Source organism: Geotrypetes seraphini, chromosome 10, assembly GCF_902459505.1.
Source record: "Geotrypetes seraphini chromosome 10, aGeoSer1.1, whole genome shotgun sequence".
NCBI classification, from domain to species: domain Eukaryota; kingdom Metazoa; phylum Chordata; class Amphibia; order Gymnophiona; family Dermophiidae; genus Geotrypetes; species Geotrypetes seraphini.
The window spans coordinates 132266863-132284268 of NC_047093.1; the positions used below are offsets into that span (position 1 = coordinate 132266863).

The following is a 17406-nucleotide window of genomic DNA, read 5'->3' on the forward strand; positions in this document are numbered from 1 at the left end:
CACCCCTTTGTCTTCCCCAGTGCTTTCAGCGGCCTTCTCCCCCCTTAAGCGTCTTTTCTTCTCCACTCCACCTTTCCTCCCTCCCTGCCTCCACCTTTGTGGCGCTTTTGCACCCGACCGACAACAGAACAGGCCCGGTCGGACAAATCTCCCTGTCCTGTAGCCGCGAATCTAAATTACCTTCTTACAGCAGCTGGAGTAGTGAAGCTGCTGTAAGAGGTAATTTAGATTCGCGGCTACAGGGCAGGGAGATTTGTCGGCCGGGCCTGTTGTCGGTCGATCGGGGGACCTGACCGGCTGTGCACATTCTCCGGGGCGGACCGCCCCCTCCCCCCTCTTTCGTACGCCATTGCCTTCTTCCTACCTGCCCTGCCGCACACAGCCGACCGGAAGTCTTCCTGATGTCAGCGCTGACGTCGGAGGAAGGGAGGGCTTTGCTTAAGCCCTCCCTCCGACGTCAGCGCTGACATCGGGAAGATTTCCGTTCGGATGTGTGCTGCGACAGGGCAGGTAAGGAGAAGGAGACTACCCTCGCGGCTCGACCAACCCCGCTGCGATCCAACCCCGCAGGAACCCCGCGACCCTCGGAGGCGTCCCCACGGGATCCCCGCGACCCTAGGGGGCGTCCCCACGGGATCCCCGTGACCCAAAGGGGGAACCCGCGGGATTCCCGTCATCCCCGTTCCCGTGCAGCTCTCTAGTTTCTATCATATCCTGTTCTTATGGTCTCATTGTGTTTTAGTTTTATTAGAATTAATTTATATTTTAAATCCATATATTGTTTTTGTTCCCACACCCACACTTTCATTGCAGTTTGCAGAGCATTCGTCCAGACCAGACATGGGCAAACTATGGCCTGTGGGCCAAATCCGGCCCATTTAGTTTTTTTTAAAATCCAGCCCGCCGAATTTGTCTAAATCCCTTCTCCGGTGCCCTGTCCCACCGCCACTCTCCCTCGGCTGCGTCCCGCCTCACCGGAAACAGAAAGTGGCATCAGAAGAGGGTGGGACTCCAGAGACGGGGAGCTGCGGAGCTTGTTGCGAGCGATCCAAAGCCAAGTCTGAGCTGCGCGAGGTCTAAAGAGATGGCAGCGGTTCCTGTGGGACTCCCAAGGGAGCTTGTCCGTAACCAAGTAGCTATCCAGAGTCCTCCTATTGCCCTTCATAAATTCAGTGCAGCCGCACTTGCTCTCGGAGACAGCTGAGGCTCACACGGACCAGCAACATCCGAGGTCACGCGATCGAGGTCGCTGCACGTGGAGGTCGCCCTGGTTCTCAAGGAATAATTTTATGCATGCATGCATAGACTTGGCTCCCTGTCCATCTCCGCATAACAATTCAAACTCCTCTTACTGACATTAAAGTGTACTTGCTCTCAGTATCTTTTCTCTCTTTTTACTCCCTATACTACTCCCGGGAACTCCATTCATCAGACAAGTCCCTCCTGTTGTACCCTTCTTCTCTACCAGTGGTGTAGTAAGGGGATGCTGGCACCTCTCTGCCCCCCTCTTGCCACGTTGTGGCGCAGTGCTTGGATCTACAGTCTCAGCACCCTGGGGTTGTGGGTTCAAACCCCGCGCTGCTCCTTGTGACCCTGGGCAAGTCACTCGGTCCTCCATAGCCCCAGGTACGTTAGATAGATTGTGAGCCCACCAGGACAGATAGGGAAAATGCTTGAGTACCTGATTGTAAAAACCGCTTAGATAACCTTGATAGGCGGTATAGAAAATCCTAAGAAACTTGAAACTCCCTCACTTCTTTAAATCTTCTCCATTCCGAGCAACTTTTCTGGCCTGCTGCTTGCACTGGCCTGGCTCCCCTCTGAAATCACTTCCAGGAAGTGATGTGAGAGGGAAAGCCAACGGCACAAGCGGCAAGCCAGAGAAGCTGCTTGCGCTGGCAAAGATTTAAAGAGGTATTGGGGGGGGGGGGAGGGAGGGCATGAGTGTAGCAGGGAAACGGAGAGGAGGACGCACGGGGGTGTCTCCTATCCTCATGCCACTGTTCAACACTGCCAAATCCTGTCTCTGTTCCTTCTACCTTGCTGCGTCACCTGCCTGGAACAACCTGCCTGGCTCATTACCTCAGGCTCTTGCACTGGCCCTTCTGTCAAATTTAAGAACCCCAAAAGTTTGCCCACCCCTGGTCCAGACTTTTGCTAATTTATAGGTGTTGTCAGATTAAATTTGTCAAAATTCATTGTTTCAGAATGAATATGACTGTTTTATATTTTATGTTATGTGACTATATTTTAGGATTATATTTTTTAGGTATGTTATTATTCAACACTTGTATATTAATGCTGCATTTGATAAAATCAGTGTGCTTGTATCTTTATGTTGACTTTCTTTTAGTTTTATGATTGTTTGTATTTTAAGATTGAAATTTAATGGTCATGATAATATATTTTTTCCATACTTTATTTCTTCACACGTGTACCCATTTCAACTTTTTTTTAATGTTTAAATGATTTTTTATTATTCAAGCAGTAAGAAGCCAATACAAACAGTAGTACCATTCAGGAAATAACATTTTCAACAATATAATCAGTTCCCCTCCCCTCCCCCCCCCCCCCTCCCCTCCCCAAGAATCCATGGCCAGTCCAACAGCTGAGAGTGGGAATAAAATCTTAAAGATTCAAAAGTCTACTGCGAGCACGTGGTGTGAAGTCCTGCCAAAAGTGCTCCCACACCTGACAAAATTTGCGACCCGGGCCAAGAGTCAAGTCTCCCACCATGCGTCTCTCCAGTGTTGCGTGCACTATCATTAGGGATCTCCATTGTGCATATGACGGGGGATCACGGGAGAGCCAGTTGGCGAGGATGGCTTTTTTTCCCCATCAAAAGGGCTCTGGAGATAAATGCTGACATTCCCCCGGGTTTGGGCGAGGCTATATTATAAAATCCAAATAACGCCCTCGGTTGCGGAAGCCATCGCCGTCGCCAAAGAGATGTGGTATATAGGCCCAGATGTCTCCAAAACTGTTGGATTGCGGGCCAGGCCCAAAACATGTGACTCAAAGATGCGTGAGCCTGGTTGCATTTCGGGCAAGAATGCGACGCAGGAATCCCCATCTGGGCTGCACGTTCCGGTGGAATGTAAAGTCTAAGAACAATTTTCAGTTGTATTTCCCAGTGAGTAATATTGGGTGACACCTTCTGAATGTTCTTCAGGACCTGTTGTAACTGTTGAGCAGTCAACTGGCAAGGCAAGTCCTCAGCCCACGCTGTCGCTAATATATCCAGATTCGTACTTGGTTGGCAATCCCGGATCCCCACAATATGAAATCGTAGAGGAATCCTCTGTTGGGCTGAAAGGCTGAAGAGTTCCGAAAGCGCCTCCCTGCAGACTTCAGTAAGGGCAGGCACTGGGAGGGACTGCCCATTTCAACTTTTATCTTAATTTTTATTACACAGATATCCATCCTTTTTTTGCTGCATATTTCACTTTTTTGTACTCTCTATTAGCCTCCATTTACATTTTTTGCTCTCCAGCATACGATGGCAGTTCATAGAATTGTTTTTTGAGACTCATAATCTCATGGCCTGCCTCAGGGGTCTTTTAAGTTATCATGCAATTTTCGTTTTTTGGAATTGCTCATCCCAACTGCTTCCAATGACCCCTGAGGCAGGCCAAGAGCCGAAATACTGGCAGTGTCGGGTCTTTTAATCGTACGGCGCATTTAAGCTGGTTTTAGAGGCTTTTTGGCAGCCTTTCTTGCCGGCGTTACTCGTGCTGCTCACTTACTCTAAAAATACATCAGCATAGGAGATATTACGGGTCACTAATTCTGACACCACGATGTTCTCCAACTTCTTTTATATACCTGAAAAGAAAAAAATTTCCAGTAGAAGGGGGAATGGATCAATTGAGTACTGTAGAAGTAGATTTAACAAAATTTCTTGAAAATTCTCAAGATTTGATCCAAACCTGGGCTACTCTCTTAATTACCTGGGTTAATGAATTAGATAAAACTTTAATGCTGAAGCTATATTTCCAGAATAGAGAGGCAAAATTCTGCGGAGATAAGGTCTTAATGTTTCCCGATGTGGCAAGGGCTACTCAATATAGGAGAAAAGCTTTTTTGGCTTTACGTCCTAAAGTTCTTGAAATGGGTGCAACGTTTTTTCTTAAATTTCCCTGTAAATGTATTCTGCATGTTCCCAATTAGAACTTTTTCTTAAAGGAAGGAAACAAGACTAGTTACTAGCTTCCCTTAGTGGGGGGTTTATATAAATAGCGTCCTAAGAGGTATATAGGTTATTGAAGGGGGGCAAGTCTGTTTTTTCTTCCTCCCTCCACACCTATTTTTGTATTCCTGTTAAGTTTATATGAATAATGAGATGTCTTCCTTCATTTGTGGGCTAGATGGATATTTGCCTGAGGGCGTAAAAATTTGGCTTTTGGATAGTGTATAATTTCTTTATAATCCATATCTTATTATGTTTGAATGGATGTAATAATGTTGAAAATACTTATAAAAAAAAAAATAAAAATTCATCAGCAATACAGGTTTGACCACTCATAGCGTTTTTAGCATCGTCTACGCTTCATATGTATGGTTTGCTCTTAGTTCTTAGCTTTTAGGCCCTCCTTTACAAAGCCGCGCTAGTGTTTTTAGTGCGAGCCACGGCAGTAAGAACTCCGATGCTCGTCACTAACTTGGATTAAAATAAGAGACTTATTGGACAATCTGTGGGGGTTCCTTAGCTAATTCTGCCTGGTTTGCTCATTGGATGGCGGGAGGGTTTCTGGGGGGAGGGTTTTGCTGGGGGTATGGAATTGGGGATATGTGCACTGAGGGGGGATTGGGGTGGGGGGGGATTCTGGGGTGTAATTTGTGAGGGGTATGTGCATTTTTCATTTTTGAGCATTATTTGCAGTTGCTGGTTCTGCTATTGTTGTGATTGCAGATTGCTGTTCAATGTGTATTGTATATTCTGAAAAATTGAAATATAAAAAAAAAGAACTCCGATGCTCATGGGAATTCTATGAACTGCCGCAGCCGGCACTAAAAATGCTTGCACAGGTTTGTAAAAGAGAGGGTTAGTTTCTTGGGGGTCCTCTCATTTCACTTTTTACTTCTTCACCATTGGTTTTGATCCCTTCAATTTTCTGTATTTACCCCCTAATTGTACAATGCATTCATGCTCATACCAGAGGCTTTTTGACAGCATCTCTCGTCAGTGTCGACGATATCCAACTTCTGCACCCCATTGATACCAATAATCCTTCTGACATATCAGTAATCAATACAAAATTAGAACAAATACATAACTGGTTAAACAATAATAAACTTGCATTGAATATCTCTAAATCCAATGTACTACTTTTTCCCTGGAAGGATAACCCCAAACTAAGCCTCCCAATTTCTATTAAGGGTCATCCTTTACAAGAAGTAAACAATATTAAAATACTTGGAGTTATTTTCGATCACTCTCTCTCCTTCCACGACCATATTAGTAATGTTATAAAGTCTTCATTCTTCAGGCTTCGACAAATCCGCTCTGTATCACAGTTCCTTAATGCCAATTCTCTAAACATCCTCATTCATTCACTTGTCATTTCAAAGATAGATTACTGTAATGCCCTGTTCAAAGGTATAGCACAAAAGGAAATAAAACGCTTACAGATAATACAAAATACATCCATTAAACTTATCTATAAAGCAAAAAAATTTGATCACGTAACGCCGCTCCTTAAGGAAGCCCATTGGCTTCCGGTGGGTCATCGAATAATATATAAACTCAGTTTGCTTACCTTTAAATCACTTCTTTATAAAACTCCAGCTTTCATTCACAAACTGCTAATCCCTTATACAGCTAATAGAACTTTAAGATCTGCCGAACAGCATCTTCTAACGATTCCATCGCTAAAAATAATAAATACGCGTCGTCAATTTATTTTTTCAGTCACTGCACCCCAGACTTGGAATTCTCTACCGAGCTTTCTAAGGGAAGAAACTAATTTAGTAAAATTTAAATGTAAACTAAAAACATTCCTGTTTAATGACGCATTCATAAACTAACTATGCTCCTATGTGTCTTTTTAATAATCATGAGAATCTCATAAAGTTATTCTTTCGAGTCTCATTTCCAATTTTTACTCTCCTATTAAATTTTATCTTATTAAAATTATTATCATTATCCCTCCCCTTATGTGCCTTCCCTTTATGTATATTCTACCTTATTTAAAATGTAACTTCATCCCCATATTTTCCTTTTGTCTCCAGTTTCGTCAAATTTGTTTTTTAACCTTGTTAGTATTATCTTCTATGATTTTGTTTTTACATTGTAATTTTATCATATTGTACATCGCTTCGAATTTAGATGAAGCGATTAATCAAAAACATATTAAACTTGAAACTTGAAACTTGTCACATGTGCAATACGTCAAAAATAAATAAGAATCACCCATTTTGACAACTCATAATGATTGCTCTCCCTTGAGAAAAGGAGACTGCGAGGGGACATGATTGAGACCTTCAAAATAATAAAAGGAATCGACAAAATAGAGCAGGAAAAAAAAATTATTTACAATGTCCAATGTGCCACGGACAAGAGGAGGTGGACTGAAGCTGGGGGAGGGACACGTTCAGGACAAATATCGGGAAGTTCTGCTTCACGCAACGAGTGGTGGACACCTGGAATGCTCTCCCGGAGGAGGTTATTGCGGAATCCACCGTTCTAGGATTCAAAAGCAAACTAGATGTACATCTCCTTATGAGAGGCATAGAGGGGTACGGGTCACTAAATTTACGCCAGGTGTACACCTGGCTGGGCCTCCGCATGTGCGGATCGCCAGACTTGATGGACCAAAAGTCTGATCTGGTGATGGCAGTTCTTATGTTTTAGTATTCACCATGAATCATATGTATGCTTTTTCTTTGCTTTGTTTCTTGGAGTCCATTCATCCACCACATTCCAGAAAAAACTGAAAACATTTCTCTTTGATACTTGAACACTCAGATTTTCCTCTTTCCCCATTCCTGCCTAAGTATCCCCCCTCTCTCCCCCCCTCCCTCCCTTCCCTGCCCCCCTCGATCTGCCACACTGGTGACGAGATCGTCCAGACCTTTCCCGAACAACAGTCCTTTGAAAGGAAATCTGCTGAGAGGTGCTTTAGAGTTTGAGACCAGAAGTGCTCTGGTTCTTCAACAGTAGTGTCTTCATTGTTTCCAGAAGGGCAGTAGGTTGTCAATTGCCCTGATGGCAGAAGGGAGCTGATTCCATAGTTTGGGTATGCTGTAGGAATACGATCGCTTTCGGGCTGACTCCAGGTTAGAGCCAAGCCATAGCCTTGGCAACTTTAAGGGACCATTCTGGAGCATCCCAATGCTCCGTGACCATGACATTAATGTCAGGTTACCAGGGAAACAGAAGAGTGAGCTCCCACTTCACTCATGATAGAGGAGGAAGCAGCAGGGGCCTGCTGGTAGGCCAGGTTTAACTCCCAAAGCAAATGAGTGATCAGGTTCAACAAATCCAAGGGTTTGAATAAGCATAGAACCATGGGATCATCCCTAGGATCGAGAGCCATCACAGGTTCTAAAGCGCCTGATTGTGACCCTACATCCCCCCCCACAGGCAGGACGCACCCTGAGACAGCAATGGCATAGTAAGGGATCCATCATCATCTGAATCTCCCTCAGTAAGGTCTCCTGGAGCCTGGCTAATTACAGCTAGTGAGGTAGACGCCCCCTGAGAGCCGCTGCCCCTGCGTGCACTATCCACAGCGCTGCCAGGCTTCTCCTTGGAAGGTTGACTGTCCTGAAAGGCTCTCCACATCAAATTAGCATATTCTGGAGAAAATGCCATATTAGGCAGCACTGAGTCTCCTGTAAAGGACTCCAGCTTGTGTCTCTTGGGCTATGCTGCCCTGCACCTCTGCGCTTAGGACAACTGCTATTCTTGAGTCCAGAAAGGAAAATTGCCCCAACCAACAGGCTGTGAAGTAGGAGGGATTCAGAAAAAAATCCAGAGTGGATTCCTTCTATGAGGCTCGCGAGCACTGGGATATAACCCGCTTGTCCTGAATGACACACCAGGCCAATCGGGTTTTCAGGCTAGCCCTAATGAATATGCATGAGAGAGATTTGCATATAATGGAAGTGACAGGCATGCAAATCTGCTCCATGCATATTCATTAGGGCTAGCCTGAAAACCCGATTGGCCTGGTGGACCACTGCACTAGAATACCCCTTTTATGTAAATTACACTGCCTAGAGCAGGGGTGTCCAATGTCGGTCCTCGAGGGCCGCAGTCCAGTCGGATTTTCAGGATTTCCCCAATGAATATACACGAGGTCTATTTGCATGCACTGCTTTCATTGTATGCTAATAGATCTCATGCATATTCATTGGGGAAATCCTGAAAACCTGACTGGATTGCGGCCCTCGAGGACCGACATTGGACACCCCTGGCCTAGAGCAATTCAAGGTCCTCCAAATCTCCAGTTCTCCACTCTGCAAACTTTCCACTTTTTGGGAGGTATCATCTAGCTCAGGGGTGTCCAATGTCGGTCCTCGAGGGCCGCAATCCAGTCGGGTTTTCAGGATTTCCCCAATGAATATGCATGAGATCTATGTGCATGCACTGCTTTCAATGCATATTCATTGGGGAAATCCTGAAAACCCGACTGGATTGCGGCCCTCGAGGACCGACATTGGACACCCCTGATCTAGCTGTTCCGCCACTGTATTCATCTGAACTTCCACAACAGCCATCTACCATCTTGACTCCTCCCGACTGATATGTTTTCCTTCAGTGTGGATTCTTTCATGAATTCTGAGTGTACTTGTTTGAACATTTATATGGGTTTTATCCAGTGTGGATTTTTTCATGAGTTCTCAGAGTGCTTGTCTGATTTTAAACATTTACCACAATGAAAACATTTATTTTGGGTTTCTCCAGTGTGGATTCTTTCTTGAATTCTGAGTTTACTTTTCTTACCACATTGAGAACATCTGTATAGTATTTCTCCAGTGTGAGTTCTGTGATGAGGTTGGCTGTTTGATTTAAGCTTTTGCCACATTGAACAGGAATGACCTGATATTCTGTTTAAACTGATGCTCCAAACTCAGAAATTGCACAAATATAGTTATATATTTCCAATCAAAAATATTTATTAAAAGTCATTTAATGAGAAAAATAATCTTGTGTCAAAAGGCTCACCAAAGTCTTATTTGTGCAATGGAGACATATCAACAGAAGTGTAACTTAATCTTTCTATAGAGAGATCTCGGCTTGCTCTAACAATACTTTTACCTTTATACTTAAAATAACTTTGACATCCTTCCCTATAAGGTATTCCATGTATCGCAAAGACATTCCTAATTTTACAATTTATAACGCTGAAATAAAAGAAAATCAGTTCTAATGTATATTTTTCTAAAGTATTACTTACAAAAATATTCATGTAGAAAGATTCTGAACATATTCTTCTTCTGATCTTAGCACCTTAAAAAAAAACAGTCAGACTGTTTCCCTCGAACAGTCTTGAATAGTTCTTAAAGATGCTGATGTGTTCCTCTCAAGTTTCACATAATACAACTCGGGGCAAGTATGTATTCTTCAAAAGAAAGCCTTTAAGTACACTTCTCCCTCTGTATTCGCTGTGATAGGGGATTAACAGATAATCAAAAGTATTACGAGGCTGTCTGAACGGGAACTTATAAGTTGTGACTTAGGCAATCTAAAGAAAACCAAAAAAACTCTGTGGAGTGACGATGTTCCCAAATGGACTTTATTTGAAAGTGTCAAAGTTCCAAAGGTCCACTGAAATCATCCACATAAAATAATTCCATCCACATAAAAGTAAATCATCCACATAAGAGCCTTAAAGGACCTAGTCCGCTAGGGATACAGGACCCAACACGGTCCGCGTTTCGACAAAAAGTCGAAATGTAGATCAAAGACAAAATGTAATCAACTTTAAACTGGACATCAGGAAAGGGAAACATGCCAAAACCTTAACCACCACCTTAAACTTTAAAAAGGGTAAATACGATTGCATGAGAGCCATGGTAACAAAACGACTCGAGAAGATGGTGGACAAACTTGAAACAGTAGATCAGGCATGGTGCCTATTGAAAAATACTATTGCAGAAGCGCAAGATCTCTACATTCCGAGGATTTCTAAAGATCGGAGAACTAAAGGCAAAGGAAAACCGGCATGGCTTACCATACAGGTGAAGGAAGCCATAAAAGAAAAGAAGGACTCTTTCAAAAAATGGAAATGCACAAAGACAACCGAAGCCTGGAACAAACATAAAGATGAACAGAAGAAATGTCACAAGGCGGTGAGGGATGCAAAACAGGACTATGAGGAAAAAATAGCCCGGGAGGCCAAAAACTTCAAGCCCTTCTTTAGATACGTGAAGGGGAAAAAACCTGCAAAAGAGGCAGTGGGACCCCTGGACGACAAGGGAAGAAAAGGGTACATCAAGGAAGATAAACAGATCGCAGACAAACTAAATTCCTTCTTTGCGTCCGTCTTTACGAAGGAGGACACCTCAACAATACCTGAAGCGGAGAAACTGTTTACAGGAGAAATAGAGGACAGCCTCACCACAGTTGAAGTGAACTTAGATCAGATATACTACCAGATCGACAAACTTAAAAGTGACAAATCCCCTGGACCGGATGAAATTCACCCAAGAGTCTTGAAGGAATTGAAGGTTGAAATCGGAGAGTTATTGCAAAAACTTGCAAACCTGTCAATCAGAACTGGTCAGATACCAGACGACTGGAAGAAAGCGAACGTCACGCCAATTTTCAAAAAAGGATCGAGAGGAGAACCGGGCAATTATAGACCTGTGAGTCTTACATCTGTCCCAGGCAAGATGATTGAATCACTGATCAAGGATAGCATAGTTCAGCACTTGGACACACACGACTTGATGAAACCCAGTCAACATGGATTCAGGAAAGGGAAATCGTGTTTGACGAATTTACTCCAATTCTTTGAGACCGTGAACGAGCAAATTGATAGTGGAAAGCAGGTGGACATAATATACTTGGACTTCCAGAAAGCGTTCGACAAAGTTCCACACGAAAGACTTCTCAGGAAACTACAAAGCCATGGCATAGAGGGAGATATACAAAGATGGATAGGCAAATGGCTGGATAACAGGAAGCAGAGAGTGGGCATTAATGGGAAGTTCTCCGACTGGGAGATAGTGACTAGTGGTGTACCCCAGGGCTCAGTACTTGGACCGATCCTTTTTAATATTTATATCAATGACTTGGAAAACGGAACATCCAGTGAGATCATCAAGTTTGCAGATGACACAAAACTCTGCCGGGCAATCAGATCGCAGGAGGATAGTGAGGAACTCCAGAGCGATTTGTGTCGGTTAGAAAAATGGGCGGAGAAATGGCAGATGAAGTTCAACGTGGAGAAATGCAAGGTAATGCATTTAGGCAGTAAGAATAAGGAATACGAGTACAGAATGTCAGGTGCAAGTCTGGGAAAAAGTGTACAAGAAAGGGATCTGGGTGTACTGATAGATAGGACCCTGAAGCCGTCAGCACAATGCGCGGCAGCGGCAAAGAAGGCAAATAGAATGTTGGGCATGATAAAGAAAGGAATCTCGAGTAGATCGGAGAAAGTTATAATGCCGCTTTATAGGGCAATGGTCAGACCCCACTTGGAATACTGCGTCCAACATTGGTCTCCCTACCTAAAGAAGGATATAAAACTGCTGGAGAGGGTGCAGAGACGAGCAACCAAACTAGTGAAGGGTATGGAGAAACTGGTATATGAGGATTGACTTAAAACACTGGGATTGTTCTCCCTTGAGAAAAGGAGACTGCGTGGGGATATGATCGAGACCTTCAAAATACTGAAAGGAATCGACAAAATAGAGCAGAGAAGATTATTTACATTGTCCAATTTGACACGGACAAGAGGACATGAAATGAAGCTAAGGGGGGACAAGTTCAGGACTAATGTCAGAAAGTTCTGCTTCACACAGAGAGTGGTTGGCATCTGGAATACTCTCCCAGGGGAGATTATTGCAGAATCGACAGTCCTAGGCTTCAAAAGCAAACTAGATGCATATCTCCTTGAGAGAGGCATATAAAGTATGGTTGGCTATAAAATAAACCAGGTGTATACCTGGCAGGGCCTCCGCGTGTGCGGATCGCCGGACTTGATGGACCGAAGGTCTGATCCGGAGATGGCGCTTCTTATGTTCTTATGTTCTTATGTTCAGGGGTCCCTGGGGGTCCTATAAAGGTGAGTATGTGGGCTCTTATGTGGATGATTTACTTTTATGTGGATGGAATTATTTTATGTGGATGATTTTAGTGAACCTTTGGAACTCTGATACTTTCAAATAAAGTCCATTTGGGAACATCGTCACTCCACAGAGTTTTTTTGGTTTTCTCTGGATTTTCTTCTTTGTGGATATTTTGGGGTCAATTCCTTTTGTTTTAGGCAATCTAAAACCAGGTATAAGTGCCAAAAAGGTATCCAAAGTGATCAGATAACCACAGCAGACACAAAGTACAGAGCCCCCCAGAAACTCCCCCAGTGATCACTGACCCCCCTCACACCGCCATAAAAATCTGATTAAAAACATACAAAACTGTCTCCGGAACATCAGCAACTGCTATAGGAAAGCCTAGTAGAGCTGCACAGAGGTCTCTTAAGCAGCCTGGGCACGAGCTAGTGAACCATAGAGAGGAGGACCCAGGTACATAAGCCACTCTAACCACTACATTCATGGTGGAAAATGTGAGCTGCCCCCCCCCCCTTCAAACCCTACTGTACTGCCATATAGTAACATAGTAAATGATGGCAGATAAAGACCCGAATGGTCCATCCAGTCTGCCCAACCGTACATGCTCTATAAATTAATGATTTAATTGAAATTGTCCTTTTTCCTAGATATTTATGGGCCAGAAACCCAGAGCTCTGCCTGGTACTGTGCTTGGGTTCTATCTGCCGGAGTCTCCGTCAAGCTCACTTCAGCCCATCTAAACCCTCCCAGCCGTTGAAGCCCTCCCCAGCCCATCCTCAACTGAATGGCCACAGATGGGACACAGACCGTGCAAGTCCGCCCAGTACTGGACCTAGTTCTTCAATATCTACCATTATTTTCCGATTAGAGGGGCAGCAGGCTCAGGACAAATGTCAGGAAGTTCTGTTTCGCACAACGAGTGGCAGACGCTTGGAATGCTCTCCCAGAGGAGGTTGTGACGGAGACTACCATTCTGGGATTCAAGCGCAAGTTGGATGCACACCTTCTTGCAAATCACATTGAGGGATACGGGAAATCAGGGTCTCCAACAGGGAGCACCTGACTTGGCCTCTGCTTGTGCGGGTCGCCGGACTAGATGGACCTAGGGTCTGATCCGGTGAAGGCATTTCTTATATTCTTATGCTCAATGTGAATCACTCTGCACTTACTCACATTGCATTTCATCTGCCATTTGGATGCCCAGTCTTCCAGTTTCCCCAGGTCTGCCTGCCATATTTCACAGTCTGCACGTGTTTTAACAAATTTGGCGAAAACGAAAACTCTGTAGAGATGGTGATGTTCAAGATGCAAGCCCCATTTCAAAATATACAACTTAATAATCCACATAAAATATATGTAGGACCCAAACTGTTGGGAATTGTGGACCCAACATGTTTTGACAATGCTGTCTTCCTCAGGGGTCCTGTAAATGACAATTTAATGAGTGTAGGTGACACTTGCAGCCATAAGGGCAATTGGGGATGTAGATAGGTGGATATAGTGGGTTTTGGCAGCTCAACATTACTTATATGGAAGTTCTGGTGAAATGTTTATGTGGCACCCTTTTTGTGAAGTTCACAGCAGTGCCCTGTAAGGTGCTCCACTGTTCTGTTGCCATGTCTGGGTGGCTAGTCCATCACATTGCTGGCCCCTCCCACATCTAAAAGGTCTTGTTCTGGGTGTTCGGGATTTGGACAAATATTTGGACAAGAATGTGGTAAAAAGATAGCTGTAGTGGCGGTCTGGATTATCAAATGCCTGGACGTACAGATGGACGATTTCCAAAAAAGTATACTTTAGATGTATTTTTCGAGAATGGACATTTGTGCCCTGCTGACTTTGTCTAATTTGGACTTAGACATATGTTTTGATTATGCCTACAATTTTCTCCCATTGACAGTTTTATTTTTATGTTTTTTTTACTTGACTGTATCCTGATATATATATTCAATTTCTATACCAATTTCCCAGGAAAACACCAAACTTTTAACATGCTCTATATGGATGTAACCCTATCTGTCAGGCTCATATTCTCACTAATAAATCAAGAGCAATAAGAAAGCAGATGACTGTAACCGGGGTTTCTTTTTATACTTGCATATATTAAATACCAACCTCTTATACTGTCCAACTTAAGAAAGTTTGCCACACCCTTGTTTTGTTGAGCCAGAGGATCATATACTCAACATTCAGTACATGGTTTTTCTTCAGTGTGGATTCTTTCATGAATGCTGAGTTTACTTTTCACGGTGAAGCTTTTATCACATTGAGAACATTTATATGGTTTTTCTCCAGTGTGGATTCTTTCATGAATTCTGAGTTTACTTTTCTCACTGAAGCTTTTATCACATTGAGAACATTTATATGGTTTTTCTCCAGTGTGAATTCTCTTATGAGTTATGAGGTTAGTTGCTTGATTGAAACATTTACCACAATCACTACATTTATAAGGTTTTTCACCAGTGTGGATTCTTTCATGAGTTCTAAGGCTACTTGTATGTTTGAAGCATTTGCCACAATGAAAACATTTATATGGTTTTTCTCCAGTGTGGATTCTTTCATGAGTTCTGAGATCAAACTTTTTATTGAAGCTTTTATCACATTCAGTACATTTATATGGTTTTTCTCCAGTGTGGATTCTTTCATGAATTTTAAGGCTATTTGTATATTTGAAGCATTTACCACACTGAGAACATTTATATGGTTTTTCTCCAGTGTGGATTCTTTCATGAATTCTGAGTTTACTTTTCTCACTGAAGCTTTTATCACATTGAGAACATTTATATGGTTTTTCTCCAGTGTGAATTCTTTTATGAGTTATGAGGTTAGTTGCTTGATTGAAACATTTACCACAATCACTACATTTATAAGGTTTTTCACCAGTGTGGGTTCTTTCATGAGTTCTAAGGCTACTTGTATGTTTGAAGCATTTGCCACAATGAAAACATTTATATGGTTTTTCTCCAGTGTGGATTCTTTCATGAGTTCTGAGATCAAACTTTTGATTGAAGCTTTTATCACATTCAGTACATTTATATGGTTTTTCTCCAGTGTGGATGCTTTCATGACTTTTAAGGCTACTTATATATTTGAAGCATTTATCACACTGAGAACATTTATATGGTTTTTCTCCAGTGTGGATTCTTTCATGAATTCTGAGTTTACTTTTCTCACTGAAGCTTTTATCACATTGAGAACATTTATATGGTTTTTCTCCAGTGTGAATTCTCTTATGAGTTATGAGGTTAGTTGCTTGATTGAAGCATTTACCACAATCACTACATTTATAAGGTTTTTCACCAGTATGGGTTCTTTCATGAGTTCTAAGGCTACTTGTATGTTTGAAGCATTTGCCACAATGAAAACATTTATATGGTTTTTCTCCAGTGTGGATTCTTTCATGAGTTCTGAGATTACCTATATGATTGAAGCTTTTATCACATTCAGTACATTTATATGGTTGCTCTCCAGTGTGGGTTCTTTCATGAATTCTAAGGCCACTTGTATGTTTGAAGCATTTACCATAACGAGAACCTTTATATGGTTTTTCTCCAGTGTGGATTCTTTCATGAGTTCTGAGATTACCTATATGATTGAAGCTTTTATCGCATTCAGTACATTTATATGGTTGCTCTCCAGTGTGGGTTCTTTCATGAATTCTAAGGCTACTTGTATGTTTGAAGCATTTACCACAACGAGAACATTTATATGGTCTTTCTCCAGTGTGGATTCTTTTGTGAATTCTGAGTTGATCTGTTCGATTGAAGCATTTATCACATTCTGAACATTTATGTGGTTTCACTCCAGTGTGGATTCTCTCATGAATTCTGACATCAGCTTTTCGATTGAACTTTTTACCACATTCAATGCATTTATATGGTTTTTCTCCAGTGTGAATTCTCTTATGAGTTATGAGGGTAGTTGTCTGATTAAAGCATTTACCACATTCACTACATTTATATGGCTTTTCACCAGTGTGGGTTCTTTTATGAGTTCTAAGGCTACTTGTATGTTTGAAGCATTTACCACAATGAGAACATTTATATGGTTTTTCTCCAGTGTGGATTCTTTCATGAGTTCTGAGATCAACTTTTTGATTGAAGCTTTTATCACATTCAGTACATGTATATGGTTTTTCTCCAGTGTGAATGCTTTCATGAACTCTAAGGCTACTTGGATATTTGAAGCATTTACCACACTGACAACATTTATATGGTTTTTCTCCAGTGTGGGTTCTCTCATGAATTCTAAGGCTACTTGTATGTTTGAAGCATTTACCACAATGAGAACATATATATGGTTTTTCTCCAGTGTGGGTTCTTTCATGAATTTTAAGTCTACTTGTATGTTTGAAGCATTTACCACAATGAGAACATTTATATGTTTTTTCTCCACTGTGGAGATTTTTTTCAGTGAAGCTTCCCTCACATAGTGTACATTCAAGTAGGTTTCCTCCCTGGAGGTTCATTTCATGCACTTGTTTCTTTCTACTGTTGGTCGCTTCATGTCTTTCCACTTGAAGTGTTCGACTGAAGCTTTTATCATGTGCAGAACGTTTTAATGTTTTTTGTCCTTTGTGGACTTTCTGATGAATTATAAGCTGTGATTTACATGTAAAACATTTTTCACATTTCGTACATTGGAATGACTTAGGTCTGGGAATTTGTTTTTCTCCTGTCAGATTTGAAGTCTCAGAGAGCCTTTCTTCACTTGTAGTGTTCTGAAGCAGTCTTTCTTCATTGAGGCTCTGACTTTGTGCAAAATTTGAGAAATGGTTGGCATTTCTCTCTTGTTCAGTACCTGGATTGCGTCTGTCTCCAGTCTGAAGTTTTTCTTTAATGATGGATGGTCTAACTTGATTCATACCTCCCACACAATCAGTTAAACAATCTATACTGTCTCTGGAGGGGTCTTTAGGATTCCATTCCTCTATCTGCTGCCCATTGCACTGTCTCGTTCTCTTACTGTTGTTCCCAAATCCATTATCTGTTGAATAAAAATAAGAGTATTTAAATAAATTTTCCAGTGCAATTGGTGAGGCATTCTAGACCATACGGTTATTTCGGCTGGTATCGGCTGAGGCACTTCTACAAAATATGGAGAGGTGGTGGAAAGGGTGGGAGGGACTCAACTCGTGACCCATTGAGTGTAACACCCCCG

General features: G+C 42.3%; 1 protein-coding gene across 2 annotated transcripts in view; it reads right to left on the reverse strand.

Annotated features, from left to right (window-relative positions):
* Positions 1-17406, reverse strand: part of LOC117367624 (zinc finger protein 493-like) — a 99235-nt gene that overhangs the window by 54617 nt on the left and 27212 nt on the right. The window contains exon 8 of one of the 2 annotated variants that reach the window (XM_033960368.1): positions 14512-17232. In XM_033960368.1, the coding sequence (XP_033816259.1) occupies positions 14512-17232 (2721 nt within the window). Of the gene's footprint in view, positions 1-14250; positions 17233-17406 lie in introns of those variants that run through there. The other variant, XM_033960366.1, reaches the window with a different exon arrangement.